We start from the raw sequence: 25496 nt of genomic DNA, 5'->3' as shown, positions 1-25496 counted from the left end.
TGTTTCCACAGCTGTGAGCTGCATGAAGTCAGGGACCAGTCTCATCTCATACATTATGGTATCCCCGTGCTGGCACATGATAAGTGTTCAATAAATATTGATGTAATAAATATGTTTTAACTGGATAGAGAGCTGCACAAGTTTCCCGTTTTGATACTTTTTGCAATTCTTAATTGCAGCACTCTGAACTGGGCACTCCCTCATCTACCTGGGCTACCACAAACCCAAAAGGGGTTTTACTTCCACGTAAATGGTAGTTGAGGATCGGGGGTCCAAGAACGTATGAGCCTCACGGTGAGCAGCAAGGATGGTCACCCCCGGATGAATGAATACAAAATTCTCATGGCTGGGAGCGGTCCGTCAGCGAGGCCGGTCATCCTGCCAGTCCTGTAACACCACTTAACACCTGCCATCGACTCCTCCCCACTGCCAGATCCCAAAGGTTCGCGTGGGCATTCGGAACCGCGCCCCCTAGTCCGCCGCAGCAGGATTCCCCCCTCCCCAAGCGGGTCACGCCCCAGGGCGCGATGCAGAACGACTGAGGCATCAAAAAAACAAAGTAAAACCAGTCGCACCAAGGAGAGGCAGCGTTATTTAGGCAGCCGGCTACTCCCCCAGAGCCTCCACCCTGTCCCCTGGGCCCCGCGCCGGGCGCTCAGACGGTGCCGGGCTCCAAGCGCCCCAGCTCCCTCCACGTGTCCTGTCTTCCCAGCAGCCTCCTCTGCAGCCTCGGGAAGAAAACCTCCTGACAACTCGCGGTCTGCGGACTACGACTCCCAGCAGGCACCGCGCCGCTTCGCTCTCCACCCCCTCCACAGGACACGCAGACGCTCTGGGCTCCGTCAACAGACCTGACTGGCGACGACCGTGTGCAGTTCTTTATGGGATTTGTAGTTTTTCTGGAGCCAGCTGGGCCGTCAGTCAAAGGGACGACAACTACAAGTCTCAGCGGCCCCAGCGTGACGGACCCGGTCACGTGGCAGGGGGCTGACCGGGCGTGCGTGCCGCCGTTGATCCGGTGCTGCAGTGAGGAGGTGGTTCTCGCCCGTGTTGTGTGTGTGTGTGAGTGAGAGAGCGAGTGAGTGAGTGAGTGAGTGAGTGTGTGTGTGGGGGGACTCGGCTTGTTGTTGTCGGTGACTTCCCCCTCCCCTCCACCCCTCCCCCCCTCCCCGCCGCCGCTGCAGTGGCCGCTCCCTGGGCCGTAGGAAATGAGCGATAACGATGACATCGAGGTGGAGAGCGACGTGAGTCCCGGGGCTTCTTCCTTCCCGTGCGGGTTGTCAGGCGGGGACAGCGGCCGGGGCTCTCAGCGGGGCGACGGCGGCAGGGGGCCGGGCAGCCGCCTCCTCCTTCCCCTTCCTCCCCCCCCCCCCCGGCTGGGACCGCCTCCGTCGCGCTCCGGGCTCGCTCCCCTCCGGGCTCCTAGCCGGAGCGGCCTTCTGGGACTGGAGGTGGGGTGGAGACACGCGGCCTTTGGGACCCCCACCTCCCCCGGTGGAGGAAGGTGCTGCGGCCTCCGGCTCCCACCCTGTCCCGCTCAGGATCCAGGGGACTGGGACGGGGTGCGCCCGGGTTCCCATTGTCCGGATCCCGGGGAAGGGGACGACGCTCAGGACCTGCCCCCTTGGTTTGCTATCACCCTCTTCCCGTGACCGGCGGATCCTGGGGGGTTGAGGGAGGGCGGAGAGGGGACGGGAGTGCCCAGATGCCCCGAGCTGGATGCGAGGGGAGGAGACAGTGCTCTGAACCCCCTCCGGCCAGAGTCGGATCCCGGAAGGAGGGGCGGCGCTCGGGACCCCCCTGCCCGGCTACCGGATCCCGCTGGGGGGAAGGGGGCGTGGGGCGGGGAGGGAGGGAGGGGGGTCGGGCTGACTCCCCACCCGCCGCTTCCTCCGCCGCCGGCATTTTCTTTCTTATTATTGAATGTGAAGTGTAAAAATAACTTCTATATTTTCTATTTTTTTCTCTCTTATTCCAGGAAGAGCAACCGAGGTTTCAATCTGCGGTACGTCTCCTACTCTCCATTTCATTTTCATTTCCGTTCAGTTCTAGTTCTTTTTGGGGTCAGAGAGAAAAAGAGATTGTTCTGTTATTTTTAATACTGTAGTAAACTCTCCTGTTAACCGCTAAGGTGAGGCGGGGCCTTGTTTGGGGGTTCTAGGTGGGGGGCGGGTTTGCAAATCTCCTCATTCTAGACTCTCAGGTGATAAGTTTCAGTGACTGTAGGTGAGTGAAAGGTGTTGTTTGCAAAGAAATGAATCGTTCCGTAGTTTCCAGGTGGGGGATCTAGCTGTCACTATGTAAGTGTAAAATGAGAAGTATCATTCTGAAGTAAACTGTTACTTCGGGCCAAAGTAGTCAGATTTACTTTGGAACAAGCAGGCTCTAAACCATATATGCGTAGTTGTGTGAAGCTGAAGCCACATGCAAAAAATCATCTTTAACCAAAAGTTAGGTGGTCATGTGACTGCTGTAGACCTATAGAATCTAGCACAGCCTGGTATTATTCTAATGCAGAAATTAGAAATGTAGGGGAACCAAAGGTTGAATATGAAAAGTGTCACAAACGGCTTATTCTGTTCTGCCTATTTGAGTTGAAGGAGAGGTATAAAGAAAATAGAAAAATTGTTGAGGAGAAGTGGCATCACAGAGATAGATTTGCTAAAAGGTGGTGGTTGAGACCATTCAGTGTTATTGGTAATTTCTCAGGGTTTTGATATTAATGTTCTCAGTAGATGGTTCTGTGGATTTAGATAGACACTAATCTCATTCCTTTCCAGTCTGAGACAGTACTGTGAGTGTTCCATGAATAGATTAGAGAAAGAAAAAAAGGATAGACACAAAATAAATCAGAGTCAGAGAGAGGAAGAGAAGTACATCAGAGTGTCTAACATTTGACAGATGGGAACAGTACGAAGTTTATAGAATGAGGGTCAAAAATTCAGATGCCTCTGGGGGCCCCAGGCAGTAAAATCGTCAGGAATAAAGTAAAGAGCAGAGGTGAGGACTGGGTTCTGGATTGCACATGTCTCTTCTGAAAAGGCAGCCACCAAACTCCAGTGGGTTGTTGTTATGTGGGAGTAAGGGCTCACTGTTGCCAGATCTTCCTATTTTTAAAGAAAGTTTAGAAATCAGATTTTTATGTTATTTTTCTGATTTTTGAAATCATGTGTGGGACAACCAAGTTGTTTGGGAACTTGTTAGAATATGAAGGATGCCACTGTGATACCTTTGATAAAAGCAAGTCTTCGTCCTTGTACCTGCTCTTCATTAGAGCAAGCAAAGTTTCTGCAGGTTGTCCAAGCAGATAGGCATTAAGAAAAAATGTTGTTTATTGACTGCTGATATTTTCTGTAAAATCTAGAGTATGCAGTGACAGAGGGTTTTAAAAATTATCCCTGGGTAATAGTCACTAAAAAGAGTTTGTTGTGTCTTATTTTTCCTTGAAATATTGTCAGACACTTACCTTTACGCATGTATATGGAAATTCAGTTCTTTTTTCTAGTCACTGAGACCCTTAATAATGTGAACGTGGAGTTTCATGTTTGGGATCCAGTCTATTTAAAACACCCCCCCCCCCCCCCCCCCCCCCCCCCCCCCACCCCCCACCAAGTCTCCAGTTATAAAATGTGCCCCAGGGCTTGATCAGGGTTGGAGGATAGGGATTGGTCAGGCCTCCTTTGCAGAATTACTATTTGACTTGGAATTACATTGGCTTTCCAGTGAGAGAAAGTTTTCTTTGTGGAAGTTTGGCTTACAGTTCTTGAAAGCCTTATGCTTTTCAAAATATCCATCCACATGGGTATTGATGTAAATTGCTTTATTATTAAAATGTTTCTACTCTCCTAGAATGCTAATGTCATTGTTTTTTTCTAGATATTTTTAGTTCGGTGTGAAGGTGCCTAGGATTTTTCTCTTTGATTTTGGGAGGTGGGCAGTGGGAGTGGATTTGACCCTCTGTTTTTAATTTGACACATCTACTTGCTGAAACTTTTAAATATTATCTGGCACAAAATAATCACAATAGCATGGAGAGAAGAAGCAGTAGATAAATTTTATAGCATATCAAACAGTTACCGTGAACCCTACTTAGGGTAAAAAGGATTTCGGGCTTTTTCCTCCATGAATACACCAGTTTATTTCCTGCTATTTAGTATAGATATAATAAATATATTTTTTAAAATTTGTTGGAAACTATTCTTAAGCTTGTATTAGTTCAGAAAAGGCTGTGGACTGTGAACAACCAAAGATTTAGGGCTATAGAAAACCTTGTAAAAAGTTACTTGGAAAAGGTTCTGTGGGTCCTGATGGAAAAAGAGGCCCTCATTTATGTTTTATAATGTCACTACAGTAGGCACAGCCTTGCTGTGTGGGAAACGTAAGATTCTCAGCAAGGGCAGTTAGGAAGTGAGGCTAACTATAACAGAAAGTGAAACTGATTGACGAATATTGTTTTCTGTTGCCTCAGTGCAAACGGAAAACATCTTCTCTAGTGACCAATAAGCTTTGTTGAAGGAAATAATCCCAAACAATATTTTTATTACTAAATTTTATACACCTCGCAATTCCATCGATGCTATCTTACTATTTTTGGAGGGAAGAGGTTACGTTTTAAAGATCATTTTCTGGGACAGCTGTGTTTCACACAAAGTGATCCTTTGGTTTTGTTTCTGTTTGGGAAATTCCTTTTGGGAAAAATGAAAGTATATGAGAAATGTAGGGTCACTGTGTTAGGAGGGAAACCCAAAGCCTTTTTCAGCATCTTATCCTCCATTATCAGCTGAACGTGTTGCAGTTACAGTGTATGTTAGGGGGTGTAAAAACAGATTTGTGCAGTTTCACTTGACCTTCCTCATATGAAATACTTTTAACTTCTCAGCACTCTTTGCTTCTTTAGGAATTGTAATCTGTTTAGGGGCGCCTGGGTGGCTCAGATGGTTAAGCATCTGCCTTCAGCTCAGGTCATGATCCCAGAGCCCTGGGATCAAGCCCCGCATCGGGCTCCCTGCTCAGCGCAGAGCCTGCTTCTCCCTCTCCCTCTGCCATTCCCTCCACTTGTGCTCTCTGGCTCTATCTCTCTGTCAAATAAATAAATAAAATATTTTTTAAAAAAGGGGGGGATTGTAATCTATTTAGAAGGGAATGAGCTTGGTCGCCTTTGAGATTGGAATTTACTCAGGAAACGACTGTCTGTTTTACCTGGAATTCGTTGCGTCTCAGAAGTGCTGCACGCTGCATGTACTTTGTGTGTGCTTCAGAATGTCGACAGTGATGCAGAAATGCCAGTGTTGCTTCCTAAATATGCCTGTTTGTTAGAGGAAAAGGTGATCTTACGTTTTAAAGTTCTTTTTCAAGATGCCCATAATGGGGAAATAGTTGATCATGGAATCCAGCGTGGTTTTCAATTAAAATTTCATGACCAAGGCATTTTTACTCTCTTAAATGGCTATAGTTTGACAGCATATTTGGATCATAGCATTTCCAAGTTCTTTCAGGCACCAGATGATACTAAAAAAATAAATAAGCCTCAAAAACACGTATATTTAGTAGATGTTAGAAATACCTAGCAGGCAGTCAGCTTCCAGCAGGACAGGTGTTGGAAAGTTGAAATTTACATCTTTTAAGGACCTTCGTGAGTTTCTCATCCTAGCTGCCTGTTTTTTCGTGTTGTAATTTTCATGTTGCTTAAGTTGCTTAGAAATCCAGCTTCATTTATCCTATCTGCTTGCCATCAGAAGAAATAAATAGGTCTTTTCTGATGAGAACTTTGAACTTGTGTATTTTCCATGTTTGTGTTTAATAAGAACAGCTTATTAATAATAAGCAACACTCTCCTCTAAAATGCAATCTTTGAAATTCTTTAAGGCAGTGTTTAGTGGGCAACTCCAATTCAGTATAGGCTGAGCATTTTTTATATGGAAATCAAGAAGATTGCTCCTTATAGATGGGGTTAGATGTCAAGTAGTCTGAAAGAAATAACACTGTTCTGGAGAACCTTGTGCATCCTTGAATAATGGAGCATTTATTTCCCCATGCTAGTTGCTTACCTAGAACTTGCAGGAAACGAGCTGCTAACTGATGTAATGCCTTGAATGAAGATGCATTCTCTATGCAGTAAGTTGGAAGGAAATAACTTAAAGAGATTCCCCTCAATTTTGAACAGCTTGAATGACCTCCTGCCGGTTTAGCAACTTCTTGGCTAACAAAATAATGTTTGCTTTCAACATATAACAACACTTAAGATATACATTGCTTGTTAGTGTCAGAGGTGGACAAATTGTGGGTGAAGATTTGTATTCTGGCTGCCAGTGGAAAGTTTGGTGGAAATAAAATTGAGAGGCTGAGTAAAAACCTTGGCAGAGACGTCAAAGCTGGAAGCGATTTGGTGCTGGAGTTCCTGTTGAGCATCTGTGAGCCACTCTTGAGTATCACACAGCCCTTTAGGATTTCTGTTAGCTTGGGATGCCCTGAAGGAAGGGTTTTTTGGCAGAAACTGCAGATTGAGTGAAGTTGAAGGGTAGCAGCATCCAGCCACTGCTCCTATAGGATGTAAGGAGGGAGGTATTTGGGGGCCTGCTTTTGTTTGGTACCACTTGTTTTCATTATCAAACATCTTTCTCAGTACAGGCGACAGAAAACTGGCTAATTTCTGAGTTGAGCTTTATTTGTTTAAGACACACAGTTATTTGACCCTTCCCCCATCCCCCCCCCTTTTTTTAACTAGTTTTGAGTTTGTGGGAGGATCTCAGATGCTTTACACTGGAAGTCTCTACCCTGTGTTTCATTCTCAACTCTGAAATCTTGGCCCTTTCGAAAAGGGTTGCCAGCAAGTGAAGACCGTTAACAAAGCAGTGATAAGCCTGGCAACTGGCCCTCCATTTGGATGATTTGGAGTGGGGGACAGAGGAGCATTATTATCAGGCTGGATGGATCTCTGTGGTTTGGAAATGTTTCCCGAACAGAATTCTCAGCTTTGTGTAAAGGTTTTTCATCTGCTCTTTCAAGCCACTAGAGGTATCATTTAGTATAGAGTTGCCTGGAGTTAGGCATGTTAGTTCTACATATTTTTAACTTGCTCTTTCAAATGAGGCCTAGGGAGGAGAAAATACATCATTGCCATTGTCTCTGAGAGCTTTGAAGTTGAGTCTGGTTAAGAGTAGCAGCTTGGGGATGGACATGGCAGCAGGGATTGGTCTAAGATTCTACTCTTCTGCTAGTTAAATTGGGCCTGGAACCACCACAGAAATTCCATCCACTACTTCGAGAAGAACAGTCCCCAGCCCAGGCTTTCTACCAGGCAGTGGACTGCTGCCTTTCCTTGTTGAGCCAACTTCTCAAACTTGGCTGGCTCCCCAGATGAGAAGCCAAGATTTCTGCTAATGGTCCACAGCCAAGTTCACTTAACAATCCTCTAACCAAAAGACTTGTCCGTTTGAGTCCTTTCAGGGCTCAGTGAATGGGAAGAGGGTAGTGCATTGTGGGGATGATTTGGGTGTTAGATTATACCTAGCTCCACCCCTCTAGTGCAGGCGTGAGTGAAACCAAGTCCAACTTGATTCTAACCTTTTGAGATTTGCAGGACTCTCCCAGAAAGAAAACAGACAATTAGGATTTTATTTGTATCAACAAGAGGAATTGTGGGTAACTCTGCTGTCCCTGCTTCTGTGCACAGCTTTTAAGCCAGGAGGAGGGCCAGGAATCAGGGTGATTTAGTAGACAGGAGTATCTTGGGCTGTTGCTGGAGACCAAAGCTGGGCAATTAATTTGTATATAAATAAACCATCCTGGGAGTATGTAACAAATGATGGAGAGGGAGGTAGATGCCAGATGCCATCTCCACCTTCTCAGTGCTTTAGGTATAGTCCAGGTAAGAGCTCAGCCCACCTTACCTGTGTAGGTGACTAGAGGGGACAGTAAGTTAGGAAAGGACTTAAATATGCTTAATTCTTTCAAGTTATTTCATACTGCTGTCAGAAGGCATCAGCATTCTTGTTCTAATGCTGTGTGATACAGCGTATGTCCCTCTAGCCTCAGGTTATATCTGGTTTCCAAACTTGATCGTTCCCTCAGTTTTCCCATAAATTCCATGCGTCACTGAGTTCAGCAAACACTTTACCATGAATTCAGACTTAGCAAGATTGGGAGGGTTTTAGAAGTGCCCAGGCATCTGCCCTCAAAATGAGTTGCTATGTTATGTAGAATCATGGCCTCGATGCGAACCAGGTGTCCAGTTCACCAGAGCTGTAGGTGAGGTGTTGTGCTTGAGAGACCAGGTGGTGACTTCAGGTACCACAGCTGCTCCCAGTCGCCTTTTCCTCTCTAATGTCTCAGACTTGGGATTAGATAAGAGAATTTCAGGTCCTTTCATTCCCACAACTCTTGTCTTTATAAATTTTTGTCTGTACATCTTGTTCAAGGATTCATTTGAGGCATTCTTGTGCTAAGCCAAGTTATTTACTCTTGTTGCTTCATATCTAAAATTCCTGGTGCTCGGGGTAGGTTAAACCACCCGAGCTTTCCATATACAGACTTGCTCTCTGGGTTAGCTCAGTGCAACCTTGTGTATTCGGGGTAAATTCTCAGAGTATATTATTTTCCATAATTCCCAAAGTGTGGATGTGTAAAAGTTCTTGCTTTAGACTAAGTTAAGCATCTGTGTTCCATTTGGAGGGAATGCCCTTTTTTTAGGGACTGCGGAAGCTCTCTTGCAGTGCCCTCCAGCACTCTCTTTTGCCTGAAGCCAGAGTATTTTGCCATTGCCAGTCTTCGTCCCTCTCCAGCTGATAGTTCTTTGTGATGCTAAGCAGGACGGGATAAAGACTTTGGTCCACGGGTGTTTAGATACTGCCAGATAAACTTGACCTGCCACAGGTGCCTGAGGAAATTTATTCAGAGCATGTGGGTGTCAAATGATTTGCTGTCTAAGAACAACCTTTCTGGCATAGGTGTGTGTGAGGGGAAGCCCTTGGCAGGATAGCACCATGGATCCACTTTAAAAAAACAGGAACTCAGAATGGTGTCCTTATCAGCTCTGTTATAATCTCAGATTCACGGCATCTGTGCTTTCTAGAGGTTTTAGTTTCTATTGTAGAATTTGGTGAGCAGGTCTTAAATTAGTCCCTTTTAGCAAGCTGGAGACCAGACTCGTGGTGATGGGTTTCACATGGAAAGAAACACTGCACCAGTGACCTTACTCCTTTCCTGGGCACCCACCATGGGGAATCTCTTACAGTGGAGGTGATCACATTTTATAGAGGGGCCCCCTAGCGCTTTTCCCTGGCCACTTCCCAACCATGGACTGGCGGCTGTTCTGTCACATAAGTAAGCTGTGGGGAAGACTGATGTTGCAGGAGAGTTACACTTTGTCCCCGTGAATAACTTTTATTTTACTTATGCATGAGCTGGATGCATCGAGCTACTTTGGATGTTCCTGTCGCAAGCCTTGCTCACCCCTTTCTCCCCCTTTAGCAGATCCTAATTCTGGAGACTCCTAACTGCCCACCTCGACAAATCCTTCCCAGCCCAATCGCCAGGGACAGCGCTGACAGCATATACTTCCAGGCTATTCCCCACCCACCTATACCAAGCAAAAGGAATGACATTGCTAATGTGCTCTTTCTCCCATTCTTCTAGGCTGACAAACGGGCTCATCATAATGCACTGGAACGAAAACGTAGGGACCACATCAAAGACAGCTTTCACAGTTTGCGGGACTCTGTCCCATCACTCCAAGGAGAGAAGGTGAGTTTATTGAGAAAGCTTATGGCCACCACTAACTTGAAACTTGCTGGGGGGCTTACCAGGGCACTCACCTGTCTGGAAAGAAATGGAAGCAGAGAGAGATGTTCCAGTTATGTGATTTCCTTCATTGTTGATTCTTTGGGGTATCGTTACACATCTACTCCATTCTTAACAAATAATGACAGATGGGATGGAGCTGCTCATAAGACATTATAAGACATAGTAGGAGTTATCCTTTAAAATTAGAATTAGTTATAATAAATCACTCATTCACGAAATGATTATAACTCCACAGTAGAGAATAGCCCATAGAAGTTTGGGATAATCCGAAGGATTTCTGAAGTCAGTGATTCCCTAGTCCTCCATGAGAATTTCTTTCGTATGGTTCAAAGTTAGTACTTATTTTAAATGGGACCTCTCAGGGAAGGTATGTGAACCAGCCTGGACACCAGTGATCTTCCAGTTCCAACAGCTGTTATTTCAAGGCATACAAAGAGCATTTTAAGCTTTGGGACAAAAGACTTAAGGAAAGATACATGTTCATGAAATGGAGGGAAAAAAATAACTGGTCTTCTGCTTCCCTCCACCCCACTGATGGCCTTCCAGAAACTAATGTTTTCCCTGGAGAGGTGGGCACCAGCTGTTTCTACATTTGAAAAACAAAGTTGGAAACTTTGAGTAAAAAGCCTATGGGTTAGGGTCACTTGGAATTTGGAGAAAACATCTGTTTGCACAGTTAGTTATATCCTTAACACAGAATGTAGTCAGCTGCTCTCCGCAGCAGTTCAGTGATATGAATGGCAGACTGGGAAGAGGACCTGTGCTTTTTTGTTCAATGGTCCAGTGTTTTAAAAAGCAGCTATCTTAAGAAAAACCATTGCTCTCAGGTACGCATTTTTAAGAAAAACCATTGCTCTCAGGTACGCTTTGATTTAGCTCTGTGGGTGGGGGGTCCTGAGTTTGTTTGGTTATCCAGAGTCAAATTGAGAACCATTATAGTTTCACTTTGTTTATACCGTCGCTCTGGTCAATCATGTGCTTTATACCTTATCAAAGGTGTGGCTTTCTATGTGGCTGAAGCATGGAGTAGGTCTGACCTTCATGAAAAAAGCAAAACAGGCCATGTGAATACCTAGTATTGCAAAATCAGAATTTGCCATGGGTTAGGCCTACTTAGTGTTGACTTGGTTTTGTGGCCTTGAACTAAGGTGCTTACCTAGAATAACAACATTCCTGGGCACAGCACTCTCAGCAGCACAGGAAATCTTTATGATAGAGAGACAGACTCATCCTTTTAGTCAGAGGATACACGTGCAAAGGATTATTTATCTCTTGTGCTTGTCTGAACTGTTGACAGTGCTTATTCATATGCCATGGTGTCAGTTAAAACGGCTTTGGTGAACTAAATGGACAGAGCTCCCTTAAGTGTCACAGCTAACCAGGAGTGGCACCAAGGCAGTGTTTCCCAAGAGGTGACCTGTGGCTCAGTCCCTTCAGATTCACTGCTGACTCCCATTCTGGAGGCAGGCCTGGGGATTTAGGCATTCTTAAGTTTGAGAACACTTTGGGAGAAGCTGTTCATAGGAGCTCACCTAAAGCTGGTCATAGGAACTCAACTATACCTTCTTCTTTGTCCAGTGTATTTTGCATTGCCGTAACATTCTTCTTTAAGTCCTTAAAATCACAGTATCCTGAATCCCTTTGTCTCCTTTCTTCCAGAAAGTTGACACTTGAAATTTGGTAGCCTTACAAACTGAATAGTTTGTCATTCATTGTGGCCCATTCATTTATTCAGTCACTCCATTCATCAGATGTTTATTGAGGGTCTTCTGCATGCTAGGAACTGTTCTAGATACTAGGGAAACAGGGAGCAAAACACACAAGCAGAGGCACTTATTCTGGTGAGGAAAAGATAGAAAGTGACCTAATAACGTAAAAAGTTGTAGCATGTCAGGTAAGTGCTATGGAGAAAATTGAACAGGGAGGGAAGGGTTGCAGTTTTTTTGTTTTGTTTTTTTTTTTAAGATTTTATTATTTATTTGAGACACACAGAGCACGAGCAGGGGGAGAGGCAGGCAGAGGGAGAGGGAGAAGCAGGCTTCCCCCTGAGCCAGGAGCCTGACATGGGGCTCAATCCCAGGACCCCGGGATCAAGACCTGAGCCAAAGGCAGACACTTTACTGACTGAGCCACCCAGGCGCCCCAAGGGTTGCAGTTTTCAATAGGGCAGACAAAACTCACTGGTGAGGCAACATTTGAACAAAGGTTTGAAGGAAGTGAAAGGAAGAACCAGGTATCTGTCTGGTGGTAAGCATTCCAGGCCGAGGGAAGGCGAGTGTAATAGCCCAAAGGCGGGAACCTGGGAGCATTGCTGGGCCTGTCAAGAACAGAGGCCAGGGTGGCTGGGGTGGAATGAGTGAAGGGACTGTGGCCGAAAATGAGGTCAGAGAAGTAGCAAGACTAGGGGAGAGGAGTGGTCGAGGGGCTAGGTTATGTGGAGCCCATTAACAAAACCCTAGTGTGGGAATTGACCAGGTGGCCTTTCTGATCTCAGAATCCTGTTCTGTGTTATAATCCAGATATTTCACACTAAGCATGAGTAAAGTCACCGTCAGCCCCTTCCCACCTGAATTCCACCATCTGCATGATTTTCCTTGTCTGCCAGCATCATTTCACAGATGCTGGAGGGAGTCTAACAGAAAGAATACTTTATCTCTCAGTCTAACCAGTGCTCACTAAATGTTGTAATTTTTTAAAATTATGGTATTTGAACCAAAGGAAATTGGCTAATTCTTGATTTGTATTGCAGTAATTAAGGTTGCGACATTATGTGTAAATAATTGTGAGTTTGCGGGAGCTCAGATCCAATTCTTGCAGGGAAGGCCTCCAGTCTCTTTTGATTTGGGTATCTTTTAAGTTCCAGGTGACTTCTCACTTAATATTTGAATCACCTACCATACATGTCCTAAGCTTTTTGATTTTTAAAGCAAAACCAATACTGAGTGAATTGGATCCTAACCAAGAGTGAGGGATACTTTTATAAAAAAAAAAAATAGCTTTAAATGTAAGACCCAGACTCTATCCTCTGTTTTCTTTATTTTTATTATAACATAAATGTTACAAAAAGTGGTCACCTTTTGCGTAAGTAAAAAAAAAAATCCGTGATAACCAACATCTCTGTTGCAACGTAGAAGTAAGTACAACGGTTCTGTGAGGTTTTATAGTAATAGAATTGGATATTTGCTATTACTGCTGTTCCTGCTGTCATTACTGTAACATAGATGAGGAAGCAAGCTTGAGATCATGATCCCCATCCGTAGCTGGACGGGGACTAGAACTCAGGACTGCTGATTGCCAAGGTCAAGCTTTCTCCCACACTGGAGGGGTAAACAACTTGAAGATATTTGAAGAAATCTTGCTTCAATACTTATATCTTTATATTGGGAGCTCCCCTTAGGTAGAGCCAGTAATCTTGGCACTATGTCATACTGAGGCTATTATTACTAGAATACTCTCTCCTGAAGTGGCATATGTAGGTGACACTAAAAGTACAGATAGTTGAGGATCATTTAAAGTCTGTAAATTTTTCTGAGTCCACATAGCTTCTCTGAGAAATAGACCATTATAGTTGGGCGGTCCATTTGGGTTTTGCCATAGGTCCCAGTGTTGGCAAGTAAACCCTTGAACTCTATTGCTTGAGTCTCCTATTTCCAACATAGTTCTTCCACTGGACATCCCATGGAGAAAGATGTGATGGAAATAGAACCATCAGCCAGTCAACCAGAGAAAGAGTAAGGGCAAGAACAACTGTTCTAAGGGTGCCTGGGTAGCTCAGTCGGTTAAGCATCTGCCTTCAGCTTAGGTCATGATCCCGGGTTCCTGGGATCGAGTCCCATGTCGGGTTCCCTGCTTAGTGGGGAGCCTGCCTCTCCCTCTGCCGCTCCCCCTGCTTGTTCTCTCTCTCTTTCTCTCAAATAAATAAATAACATCTTTAGAAAAAAAAGAACAACTGTTCTACAAGAAGACATTACTTTTTTTTTTTTTAACAGAATTCGTATTTGTGTTAAGGGTGCTAGGTTGGGTACTAGGGAGTGTTGCCCAATGTCTTGCTGGCACTGAGCTCATCCTGTTTATTCGGGTTCAAGACCTGGTGACCAGCCCATCAGTTTGCCTTCACATGGAGATGTAATTCTGCTTTCTCCGTAAGTTAACCCCAGCGTCCAATCTCACTGTCTCCTTAGCATCATTGACTTTAGTGATAAAAGGTTCTATTGCAACATTGCCATTTGTAGCTGTACAGTGGTTTAGAGAAATTTCTCATCTTTTAAGTCTCTTCCTAAGTGCCCGTTTATCTTAAGTTAATTGCTCTCAAGCAGTTGTGCTATGGAGTTCTCCTTTCTGGACAGAGCTGTGTTAAAAAGAGATAATATAGGGGTGCCTGGGTGGCTCAGTCGGTTAAGCAGTTAAGTCATGATCCCGGGGTCCTGGGATCAAGCCCCACATCGGGCTCCTTGCTCAGCAGGGAGCCTGCTTCTCCCTCTCCCTCTGCCTGCTGCCCCCGCTCCGCCCCCCCCCCGCTTGTGTGCACACTCTCTGTCTCTCTGTCTCTCTCTCTCTCAAATAAATAAATAAAATGTTTAAAAAAATTTTTTTTAATAATAAAAAGAGATCATATAACCTAAGATGAAAATAAAGAAAACCAGGGTTTCTTCTAGTGAGCATTAAGTTCAGAATTCCTTCCTTTTGGGTGAGAACATGAGTGCACTGCCCCAGTCAGCTCTTACTAAAGACTCTGGCACGTGGCTGTGGAGAGCCACCAGAGGAAACCAGAGGCTTTACTCAGTCCTTGAACAAAACAGCAACAGCCAACATGGTTGTGTGCACCTGCTTAATTAAGACCCAAGACCCATGTGAGTGCTGTAGAGGTTTAAAAGGTATAATAGACAGTTCTCCTCTTGAGGGTCTTGTCCTCTTGTTGGGAGAGAGAATTATACTTACCACTTACCAATAATATGACATGCTGAGCATTAAATAAGAGGTTAAAATACTGAGCTAATCACTTTTGTTTCCATTAAAGCCTGCTTTTCTTAACATGTTAAGATATTGATACCAAATAGCTCCCTTATACCAGGGAACCTGACGTTTCTTATAGCTCAAGGTCAGTCTCCTGTTAAACTCACTCAGCACTATGACTGGGGCACTTATCCCAGTTGTAATTGTACATATGTTTGTGTGGTTACTTGGTAACTGTCTGCCCGTCTGCCATACTGCACCGTAAGAAGTACCACGAAGGCAGGGAAAACATCTTTTGGTCCTATTTTTTCCCTCAGTGCCTGGCACACAGTAGGGTGCATGAATATTTATTAACTGAAGGCTGGAAGCCCCCAGCCACTGGGCCACGTTATACTGACAGAGGCTCATCCTGGTGGGCACCTTTTAAGGCATGCCGTTCATTCAGCAGCACTGTTTTTGTGTCATATAGGGGCTGTTGAAGAGATTATCTTTTAAATAAAATGTAAGCCACTGCCCTAACCATTTCACCTCATTACTCATTAAGGTATTTCCTAGCCAAACTCCAACCTGGGCAGTTACTTTCTTCAAAATTAATTTTTCAACTGGGCACCTGGGTGGCGCAGTCAGTTAAGTGTTCAACTCTTGGTTTTGGCTCAAGCCATGATCTCAGAGTTGTGGGATCGAGCCCTGTGTTGGGCTCCATGCTCACTGCAGAGTCTGCTTGAGATTGCCTCTCCATCTCTGCCCCTCCCACTCATGCATGCACGTGTGCACGCTGTCTCTCTGAAAATAAATAAATAAATCTTTAAAAAAAATAATTTTTTTCAAAAATTTAATTTTCTACCTTAAATTTGTTGTCCATAGTTGCCCAAGTTTCCATTGAGCCCTGGGCTCAGCAACTATAAATGTATGTGCTACTGAAAACCCTCCCAAGGCTTTTCAGTGCCCATCAAGGTAAAGACTGGCATTCTGTGTTCTCTAAACAAGATACCCACCTTGCCTTCCTGCTTTTTTCTCCTCCTTCCCTTACTGTGGAGGGGTGTACCCCCTCCTCTGTTTCCCCAAGAATGTCATTTATCGGAGCTCCTTCCTCTTCTCAAGGTCTAACTTCAGCCTTAACCACCCAGAGGACATCAGTGTTTCACAGTGAAGAGACCCACACACAAGGGCCCCCCAGCCCGTGCACTCTTTCCTGCTGGAGCACCTCCATGTTTCTCCCTGCCTGGGCCTCCCCTGCCAGTCTGTCTCTCCCTGCCTGCCTTCAAGGCTCATATCAAGCAGTTCACCGCCCAGAGAACCCCGCGGTATTGCGGGCATGGACTTCATGGGGCCTCTCCTGGGTGTCCCTTCCCTCTGTGACAGTCTTATCACCTGAGGGGTGCACTCCTTGAGGGCAGAAGCCTTGACCCATTCTTCTGGAAGTCTCTGCAGTGCAGAGCAGGGGAGGGCTCACTCCTGTGGAGAGGACTAGAGAGCCAGGAGGCTGTTCTAACACTTTTCCAGATTGAGATTTGGAAGGATACTGGATTGTTTCCTAGGCCTTCCTAGGAAGCATTTCTTTTTCTTTTTTCCCTGTAGCAAAATTGCAAAAATTTTAGGAAAATGGGAAGAAGAAACAGTACCCCCTTTCTCTAACACAAATATAACCTTTCCTTTATCCTAAGATTTTGAGACAAGTGTTGCCCTGCACATGTTTAATGTGAGCCACAAATGCATTTTAAATTTTCTAGTTGACATAGTAAAAAAATAACAGATGAAGTTAATTCTAATAATATATTTTATTTAACCTAATATGCAAAAATAAGTATGACTTCAACAAAATCCCCGTAACTTAATAGCACAGCTTAACTCAGTCTAGTCACATTTCAAGTGCTTATTAGCCATTTGGACAACAGCGCAATTCAGACATAGCTCCCCATTCCATACCTCATGTTAACATGACTGAAATTGGGTGCCGTCTTACAGTGGGTTTCAAAAGAAACTTGCCCTTTTTTTCCTCCCCCAAAAAGCTGCTGTTGCTAAATTCATGGACTAATGGATGGAATCTAAGAAGCAAGGAAATGATAGTGTTACCAATCTGTATATTCCCTTCTGGTTTCTTTATATACATGCTTTAGATGGGTGAAATGTTACAGCTTATCACAGAAGATGTTTTTTGCCCAGCTGATAAGAGTGTTCATATTCAGTCATCAGGCATGTTTCTGTTGGCCAGTTACGTTGTTCCCTGGTCTTTAATTATGTAAGAAATGTAGTGATGACCATCTTGGTGTAGATGACAGTTTCCATCGAATAGATTCCTAGAAGTTGGATTGCTGGGTCTGGCAGTAAGAACATCTGGTTTTTGCTGTGTGTTGCCAAAATGCTTTCCAAGAGGATTGTTTTCATGTCTTCATTCTTTCATTTCTTATTTTTTAAAGCAAATGCTAAAGACTAGTCTTTTTTTAAAAATCAGCTAATTAACATATAGTGTATTACTAGTTTCGGAGATAGTTCAGTGATTCATCAGTTGCAAATAACACCCAGTGCTCATTACATCACATGCCCTCCTTAATGCCCATCACCCAGGTACCCCATCCCCCGACCCACCTCCCATCCAGCAACCCTCAGTTTGTTTCCTATAGTTACGAGTCTCTTATGGTTTGTCTCTCTCTGATTTCGTTTTATTTTATTTTTCCCTCCCTTCCTCTATGATCCTCTGTTTTGTTTCCTAAATTTCCACGTATGAGTGAAATCATATGATATTTGTAAAGACTAGTCTTGACAGTATTTTAAGAGTTCCAATTTTACCATTACTGGAATTTTTTTGGAGAGGGAACTAATTTAGTAGGCAAAAAGTAGTAATTAATTTTGTATTTTATTGTGAGATTAAATCCTTTTCCACATGTTTATTTACCAGCTGTATGTCCTCTTTGGGGAACTGTATGCCTCTGTCCTTCATGAATAAGTGTCACACCTTCATTTCAAACTACCTAGGGCACACAGAAAAAAGAATACAAGGTTTGAAACATGATTTGTGTTGACCCTTAAACAAATGTGTGACTCCTGGCTTTAAGCCTCTTAAAGGGCATGATGACTACCTTCCTGTAGTAACCAATAAAACGGTCCTTCAGGCTGTAGAGGGCCTGCCAGCAGGAAGCTTTGAGGGGCCAAGTGGCTGGGCTGGCTCTGGCCTTCACAGCCTTATAGTCTCCCTTATTGGCATTGATGGGGGGTTCCAGTTTGGAATGAACTACTTTAATGTAGACCCAGATTTATTGTGCAAATTCTTGAATTTTTATTTTCAGAAGATGGCTTACTCAAATGGGAATGTATGTCGGCTTTGCCCTAGCTTTCTCTTTACCTTAATATGTATAAAAGCTTGTGCAGGTTTCAGAAAATAATGGTTTTATGTTTCCTTAAAATATGTAGTGCAAAACAGATGTCAGTTAGTGAGGCAGGCGGTAGTTCTATTTTCATTCCCCAGAATGTGGCGTTTTGGTTCTTGCGGGAACAAGGCAGTGGTAACATCAGCTTGTTCGGATCTGTTTTTTTTTTTTTTTTAAAGATTTTATTAATTTATTTGAGAGAGAGAGAATGAGAGATAGAGAGCACGAGAGGGAAGAGGGTCAGAGGGAGAAGCAGACTCCCCGCCAAGCCGGGAGCCCGATGTGGGACTCGATCCCGGGACTCCAGGATCTTGACCTGAGCCGAAGGCAGTCGCCCAACCAACTGAGCCACCCAGGTGCCCCGGATCTGGTTTTGACAGTGAGGAGAAAAAGTGAAATATGGGCAAGTTGATTACTTCTCGAGTCTGGGTTAGGACCCTAGCGAACAGCAGTGGTGTTCCTAACATGAACATTCTAGCACTATTCTTCTCTTCCTTACCTCTCTCCACCTGCTTTCTAAAACAACGTGGGTTTTTACACAAATCCAGATTACTCTAATAAGATTTACATCTCCAGAAACGTGTGGAACTCTTGCCTTAGATCAAAAATTTTGAGATCTACTATCTCCAGTGGGGTTTAGTAACCTTGGATTTCATCCTAACATCAGTTAACCACTTCACGGTTCAGTTGGGGCCTTAAAAAGGTTCTAATTAGAATCCAGCTCTTGGATTTGGGTCCTTTTGTAAACTATGTCGTCATTTCTTGCTGCTGCACATGAGGTGGGTGCCCTGTGTTCCCGAGTACAGTTCCATTGAAGTGGGTGCCTCTGGAGGCTGGGTTGGCCCTTGCCTCTGTCTCCTTGTTACTGTGGGCAGGGATGCCACCCCGCAAGGAGCAGTGGCATGAGCCCGAGTCGGGACGGGAACCTGCTGGGCACCTCAGCCACACCACCCCGGGACTTCTCCTGTGGCCATCTTGGTCGTGCCCTTGTTAGGTGATGAAGCCAACAGCACTGTGGGAAGCCGGTGTCTCCCCTCCCCTGGGGCCAGGGTCAGGCCGTTCTCCCCCATTCTCCCACGCTATCTTGTATCCTCAGGCTTTTTCTGTTTGCTCCTTCTCTGCTGGAAGCCTGTTTGGTTTTCACCTGTCTATAAAGGAAAAGAGAAACAGTCTTCCTTCAGTGGCTGCTATTATTACAAGCTACTTTTTTCTCATTTCTCACTTTTTCAACCTAATTCTAAAAAACTAGCCTTCAGCTTCAACTCATCCCTACGCTCATTACCTGTGCGAGGATGATTTACCTAAATTCTGACTACCCCAAGGAAACCATCCTCACCTGGGTCTTTATTGACGTCTTGTAGACGAATCCCGTGACCCTTTCATTGTCCTTTCCCTCCTGCTCCGACTCCTATGACAACACTGTCGGTGCAGTTCTGTGGATCTTTTCCATAACTTCCTCTGTGCTCCCAGAGTAGAGATGTCCTGGAGGGCCTGGGTTCAAATCCTGACTCCACTACCTACAAGTAAGCCAGTTAGAGCTCTGTGCCTCAGTTTCCTCACTTATAAAATAGGGGAAATAATACATCAGAAGGTTGTATGAAGATACCTGGCGTTTAATAAGTCCCCAGTAAGTGTTAGCTGCTGCCATCACTATCCTTACCATCATTTATAGCGCCATAATGCGGCCATGGCTTTGGAACAGAACCTGGGCAAGGCTGTCCAGGGAATTTTCGCACGGCTCCCAGAGGTGGGGCAGGAGCCTGAAGAGCCACTTGCATTAAATCACACTGCTCCAAAAGAGGCCCGGTACCTCTTTGTCCCCTTAGCCACAGGGTGTGCTGTCTCAGGACTGTGTCAGTTTCTGCTCAGAAAGGCAGACTCAGAATTCGTGAAAAATTGTCTGGGTCCTTACTAGGTATCCAAAGGCAACAGTTCATCTGTGGACACATTGACTTACCAAGTTCTATCTGCTGACACACAGATACACACACCTCCGCCAACAGTGCATTTCAGAAAACAGAAACCGAAAGCTCAGGGCCATTCCGTAGTCCATGCCATAAAGCCTGGGGCCACTCCACAGTCCGAACCATAAAGCCCAAGGTTCTTGTCTGTTTCTTGTTTACTGTTCACATAGCAGAAACTCCTAAAGGCACAGAAGGGCCTAACCACACCTTAATCCTGTGGCTAGGCACATGATCTCATGGTTTGGAAAGCCAGGAAGAGGGGACTTTAGATATCTGTCTAGCGTTTTCTAGTTTCAACAGTTTGCTTCCAGCCCCACCCCTCACCCGCCGGGATTAGACATGCATGTAAATTTGGGGGAATTCTGTATTTTGTGCTTTAAATTTTTTTCTTGTTGGATTTTACTTGGTGAGTACTCTGGGTAGGGCAAAATAAAGTTAATTGAACCATTCTTTTGGACTTGCTAAGGGGTGGCCTGGGATGCTTGTGCTCTCAGCAGGGGATGCAGGAAGGGCTGTGCTTAGCCTTCTGGAGGCCTTGTGCTGGGTTTATACCAATCCAGCCTTCTTTGGGGACCTCTGTGTTCTGAGCATCTGTGAATTTTTTCTTCATCTGAAAACTGCTCTGAAATGGAAACTTCCATCACTCGCAGGATCTTTTTCCCTCTTTGGTTTGTTGTGCTGTGCTTACTGCTCACTTTCACTTCATGGTTTCATGTCTGACTATGTGAAGAAGAATCTAGTAGCACATGGGCTGCTACTCACTGTGGTCATTCATTAAGAAGAATCATCACTGAACATTTGCAGTGTTGCTTTCTGGGAACTGTTAGTTGAAAAAAATAGGCAAACTTTAAGAGAGACTGGTATGTAAATATGCATAGCAACTAGATCATTGATGGGGTACATAGAATTTGGAGGGCTAGGTGGAGTCTGAGAGAATTTCTAGTCAGATAAGAATTAGCCATGGAGAGGGGCATCTGGGTGGCTCAGTCGTTAAGCGTCTGCCTTTGGCTCGGGTCATGATCCCAGGGTCCTGGGATTGAGCCCCCCGCATCGGGCTCCCTGCTCCGCGGGAAGCCTGCTTCTCCCTCTCCCACTCCCCCTGCTTGTGTTCCTGCTCTCGCTCTCTCTCTCTCTCTGTCAAGTAAATAAATAAAATCTTAAAAAAAAGAAAGAAAGAAAATAATAGCCATGGAGAGCAAAATTAGGTCTGCGGTCACAGAGCCCAGAACGCACCTGTCTCCTGGGTGCCTAAAACTCTTCCTTGCCACTCTGCCACCGATCCTACAGTACTTATTTTAAATTTCATTTCTAGTATCCAGAGAAGCAGAGTATTTTAATTAGTCCTTTCTAGTTATGTGCCTCTTTTTTTCAATTTATCCCCTAGTAATTACATCCTAATAAGTTCCCTTCAGCAGAAATGGGAAACAGCATCTGAAGCAGCCTTGCAGCCAGGGTCGCAAGCCCCCATTGCTAGGTACTCTCATTCTTGCTACAGAAGCTGACTGACTCCAGAAACACACCTGGCTCAGTCTTCACTCTCATACCCCTGCTGTGCTACTCTCCTTGCCCAGAGTGACCCTTTCCCACAGATGTCACCTCAGTCTAACGTGTGTGCATATGTGTGTGCATGTGCACGCGCGTGCACACACAGAGCCAGGGCCGTGCCTGGCACGCAGTAGGTAATCGCTCCAGCCAAAAGCCATCCTTGCCATGGCCTGTCTAATCTGTACTGCTCAAGTTACACTTGTCGGGGCTGCCCTGTGATTTGTCTGGGTACAGATATATTTATCTCCTCAGCTAGATAGTAAGTAAGTTTCTGGGCCAAAGAAGCCATGACTAATACATTTTGTTTCCCCACAGTGTCTGCTCAGTACCTTGCACATAATTTGCCACAGATAAAAAGGATTAAATATGAACAATTTCCTTTTGAGGAAATTGCCTTAAGCATACTATATAAGAGGAAAGCCTGGAAGTTCTGGTACTTGTGAGGAGTGGTGAATAAATCCAGGCCTTGTAAATTTCCCTGATCAACAGCCCAGCCGGAGGTATATAAATTGAGATTGTCAGGATTTAATACAAGTGGATTTAGTTTTGCTAGCCTGAGTGTAGATGTCTTCTTTGCCATTTTCCCCTGTTGTGTTCTGGTTGTTTAGGACCCGCTAGGATTGTAACACCGAACTGTCTGGTGCTGCCCTACCCTGAGTAAGAAGCTTTGCCACTACACTCAACTCCTAGACTTCCCTGCACTGGGTGTCAGTCCTCTGAGCTTTGTACCATTCCACCAGTTTGGCCGGTTAGCCTCCTGGCTATGAGTAACTCTGGCCATGTTTGCAACCTGGAGGAACTTCTTTTCAGGCATGTTGGACCTCCAGGGGCGTGGTAACCTGACATGCATTTTAATGGCTTATCAACTTGTTCCTCTAACAGGGCAGTGCTTAGGCTGCCCATGGCCATGGTCAAGGTGTGGTTGCTTCCTGAAATGGCCCAATCTCCTGCCCTTCCTGTGTTGACATCAAGCTCGGACAGCTTTCACTAAGGTCTCTGCAGCCAGGAAGGCTGAAATAATGACACAGCAGCATGTCTCAGTTGGAAATGTTAATGCAGTCAGGGTTTGTCTGAAATCTAGGGACCTGGATGAAAAGCTTTACACCTACTGCAGTTCCGAGCTGGCTCCCCCTAGATCTTGCTCTTGTCTCTCTGGCCCAGCTGCCTGTATCACTCCCTAGCAGCGAGTGGGCAGCATAAGCTCTCGGTTAAGTACTATTTTAATGTTTTCAGACATAGCCAGGCTGAAGACTCGAAAGCAGCCTAAAGAACCAAAGGGAATGGGAGGAGTACAAGTTCAGGAGTCCTATGGATCCGAGTTTGAATCCCGGCTCGGCCATATGTAGCTGGTGACTTTGAATAAACCAGTAAGGTTCTCTGAGCCTCGGGTTCCTGGTGGAGTTGCCCCGGAGTGCGCTGTTGTGAGGAGAGCCACGAAGAGCCCTCGGCACCTGGGCCGGTGCCGTTCAGAAGGCTCCCAGCAGCAGTTACTGTTTCCTCAGCCCTGTCCCGCCTCACCCTCCTGCTTCCATTCCCCCGGGCTGCTCTTGCAGAAAGGCGTGGTTTCCTCACTGCTTGGACTAGGTCTTTATTTTGTTCCCTTTGCTTTTTCTCCTATTGCAACAGGCATCCCGGGCCCAAATCCTAGACAAAGCCACAGAGTATATCCAGTATATGCGAAGGAAAAACCACACACACCAGCAAGACATTGATGACCTCAAGCGGCAGAACGCCCTTCTGGAGCAGCAAGGTGAGCCCCTGAGCTGGTGGGGCCGCTGGCCCTGCTGTGCTCCGGCCAGGTCAGCGCTTCGCACCTGGGCCTGCAGAGTCAGAACCAGTTACGGAGCGTGTGCTCATAAGCAGCTGCAGCCCTGCTTCTGGGGCCTGAATAGTTGAGTGTTAGAGCCAGCCTGAGGAAGGACCTGAGCCGCCAGTGAGGGAACAGTGGAGTCTAGGGGTTGGACATTTGGAGACTTTTTTCTGACCTGATCTCTCCCCTTCTTGGGGCTCAGGTGCTCTGCCTGCATAGGGGTCACACCTGGCATCAGGTGTCTCAAAAGAGCTTTGAGGTCCTTGGATTGGAGTGTGCTTTGTAAGTACCAGAAACTCCAGGTTTTCAGGGACAGTGAGCCCTCCCCGTTGTCAATGGTAGTCCAATCAGGGCAGCCTGTGGGCCAGGCCCATGCTGTTCTCCAATGCTCACACCCGCCTTTTCCTACAACCACAGGGGAAAGCGAGAGCTGATCAAGTTCTTTGTTCCTGGGGAATTCACTTCTCTTCCTCCCTCATGGAAGATGCAAGTAAAAGGAAATGCAAGTAACCACCTGGGTTAGAACACCTCAAATAAAATAAAATAAAATAAAATAAGCTAAAATAAACGGGTTGACCTTCCAGGCTCACAATGAGCTGAACCCCAGGGGATGGGCAGCGGGAGGTGGCAACGGGTTGGTTACTGGGCCGAGCAGCCTGCATGTAGGGGCTGTGTGTAGAAAGGCCCAGGTATTCTGTGTGTATTGGTGACTTGCTTCCAAGTGTCCAGCTTGTCTTTCCAAGTGGATCTTGTACAAGAGAGCTAAGCCAAAACTTTTCTTTGGCTGACACATCCTATGTCATCCTTTCCTACTGTTGTGTGGCCTTCACACCCTTTGTGGAGCCTGGCATGGCCAGGCCAGCTTCCCCTCTGTCACTGCACTGCTGGGTCCCACAGGGAGCTTAGGCTCCTGTCTCTACACTTGGCTTCTGTGGCAGGATGGTGACATCACAAGCCTTCTCTTGAGGGTTGGGTGGCATTGCAGAGCGGCTGGCCATGTCCACTGGGCCCCCGGGTCTGGCTGGGAAAGGAGGAGGGAAATGAAGCGTGTGGGTGGAACAGCCACCAGAAGGGTGTTACTTCTGAGCCTCGGGGGCCAGCAAGCCCTTCGGAAGAACAGGCTGGACCCTGAGCTGAGACTTGGTTACTCCCCCAGTCTCCAGAAGGCTGTAACCCGCTCGCTTGGTTGCCTTTCAGTCCGTGCACTGGAGAAGGCGAGGTCGAGTGCCCAACTGCAGACCAACTACCCCTCCTCAGACAACAGCCTCTACACCAACGCCAAGGGCAGCACCATCTCTGCCTTCGATGGAGGCTCAGACTCCAGCTCGGAGTCGGAGCCCGAAGAGCCCCAAAGCAGGAAGAAGCTCCGGATGGAGGCCAGCTAAGCTCCGCGGGGCAGGCCAGCAATACAAACTGTCTGTCTCCTCCATCGTCCCATCCTCCTTTCAGTTCATCCCTAGAACCCTCACAAACATTTAAGAGACTTTTTTTTTCCTCTTTCAATTTTTTTTTTTTAATTTTATTTTTACGTAGAAGCTCTTGGATAACAGCTCTCGTTCTCCTTCCCCATTTCCACAGTTTTTTGTTTTTGTTTTTGTTTTTGTTTTTTTTAACATTTCCCTTCAGGGATTCCCTGTCCCCACCAGGAATTTTTAAACCAAAACACCCCAACTTGGCAGCTTTTTCTGTGGAGGACAGACGGCCGGCCGGCCCTCCGAGCACATGGTGTCCTGACCAGCCACCAGCTCCTCCAGCCCTGCCGGGCACTTGCCCGGGGGACTCCTGCCCCTCCCAGGCCTTTCCTCCCAGGCCACCCTCACCTCTGTTTGATAGACTTTGTGAATCTGTGAACTGCTCTACTTTAAGAAGATGACCGGTTTGGAATAATCAGAATTAATCCCCTTCTTTTAAAGGATTTTTTTTTTCTAAAAAGCTATTTATCGCTCCTATTAAAAGACCAGATCCTTGAAGAAGTCTGTGGTATAAAAACAAGTGGGGACAGAGTTGAAGCACAGTCTTTGGCCTGTTTCACTCCTGCTTCTCTCAGCCAGCCTTAGG

The 25496-nt window shown here is 45.8% G+C and overlaps 1 protein-coding gene across 7 annotated transcripts; it reads left to right on the top strand.

Annotated features, from left to right (window-relative positions):
- The first annotated feature begins 880 nt into the window (after positions 1–880).
- MAX (MYC associated factor X) lies at positions 881–25135 on the top strand. 7 transcript variants are annotated; one of them, XR_012379024.1, is made up of 6 exons: positions 909–1244; positions 1979–2005; positions 9634–9741; positions 23255–23378; positions 23856–23944; positions 24636–24774. XR_012379024.1 is itself a non-coding variant. In XM_025869881.2 (5 exons), exons 1-5 carry the CDS (start codon positions 1209–1211, stop codon positions 24821–24823), a joined length of 483 nt encoding a protein of 160 aa, XP_025725666.1. In that variant the 5' UTR covers positions 967–1208; the 3' UTR covers positions 24824–24965. The 7 variants fall into 7 exon arrangements, 4 of the variants coding, with proteins under 4 accessions (XP_073751466.1, XP_073751467.1, XP_025725666.1 ...); XR_012379023.1 differs by having other exon boundaries at positions 910–1244; positions 23856–23940; XR_012379022.1 differs by having other exon boundaries at positions 910–1244; positions 23856–23956.
- The last annotated feature ends 361 nt before the right edge of the window (positions 25136–25496 follow it).

This window comes from Callorhinus ursinus, unplaced genomic scaffold (assembly GCF_003265705.2).
Source record: "Callorhinus ursinus isolate GAN/ISIS: 27379988/994484 unplaced genomic scaffold, GSC_fseal_2.0 scaffold8, whole genome shotgun sequence".
NCBI lineage: Eukaryota > Metazoa > Chordata > Mammalia > Carnivora > Otariidae > Callorhinus > Callorhinus ursinus.
The sequence above is the reverse complement of the archived record's forward strand: the minus strand, read 5'-3'. Positions and strand labels throughout refer to the sequence as shown.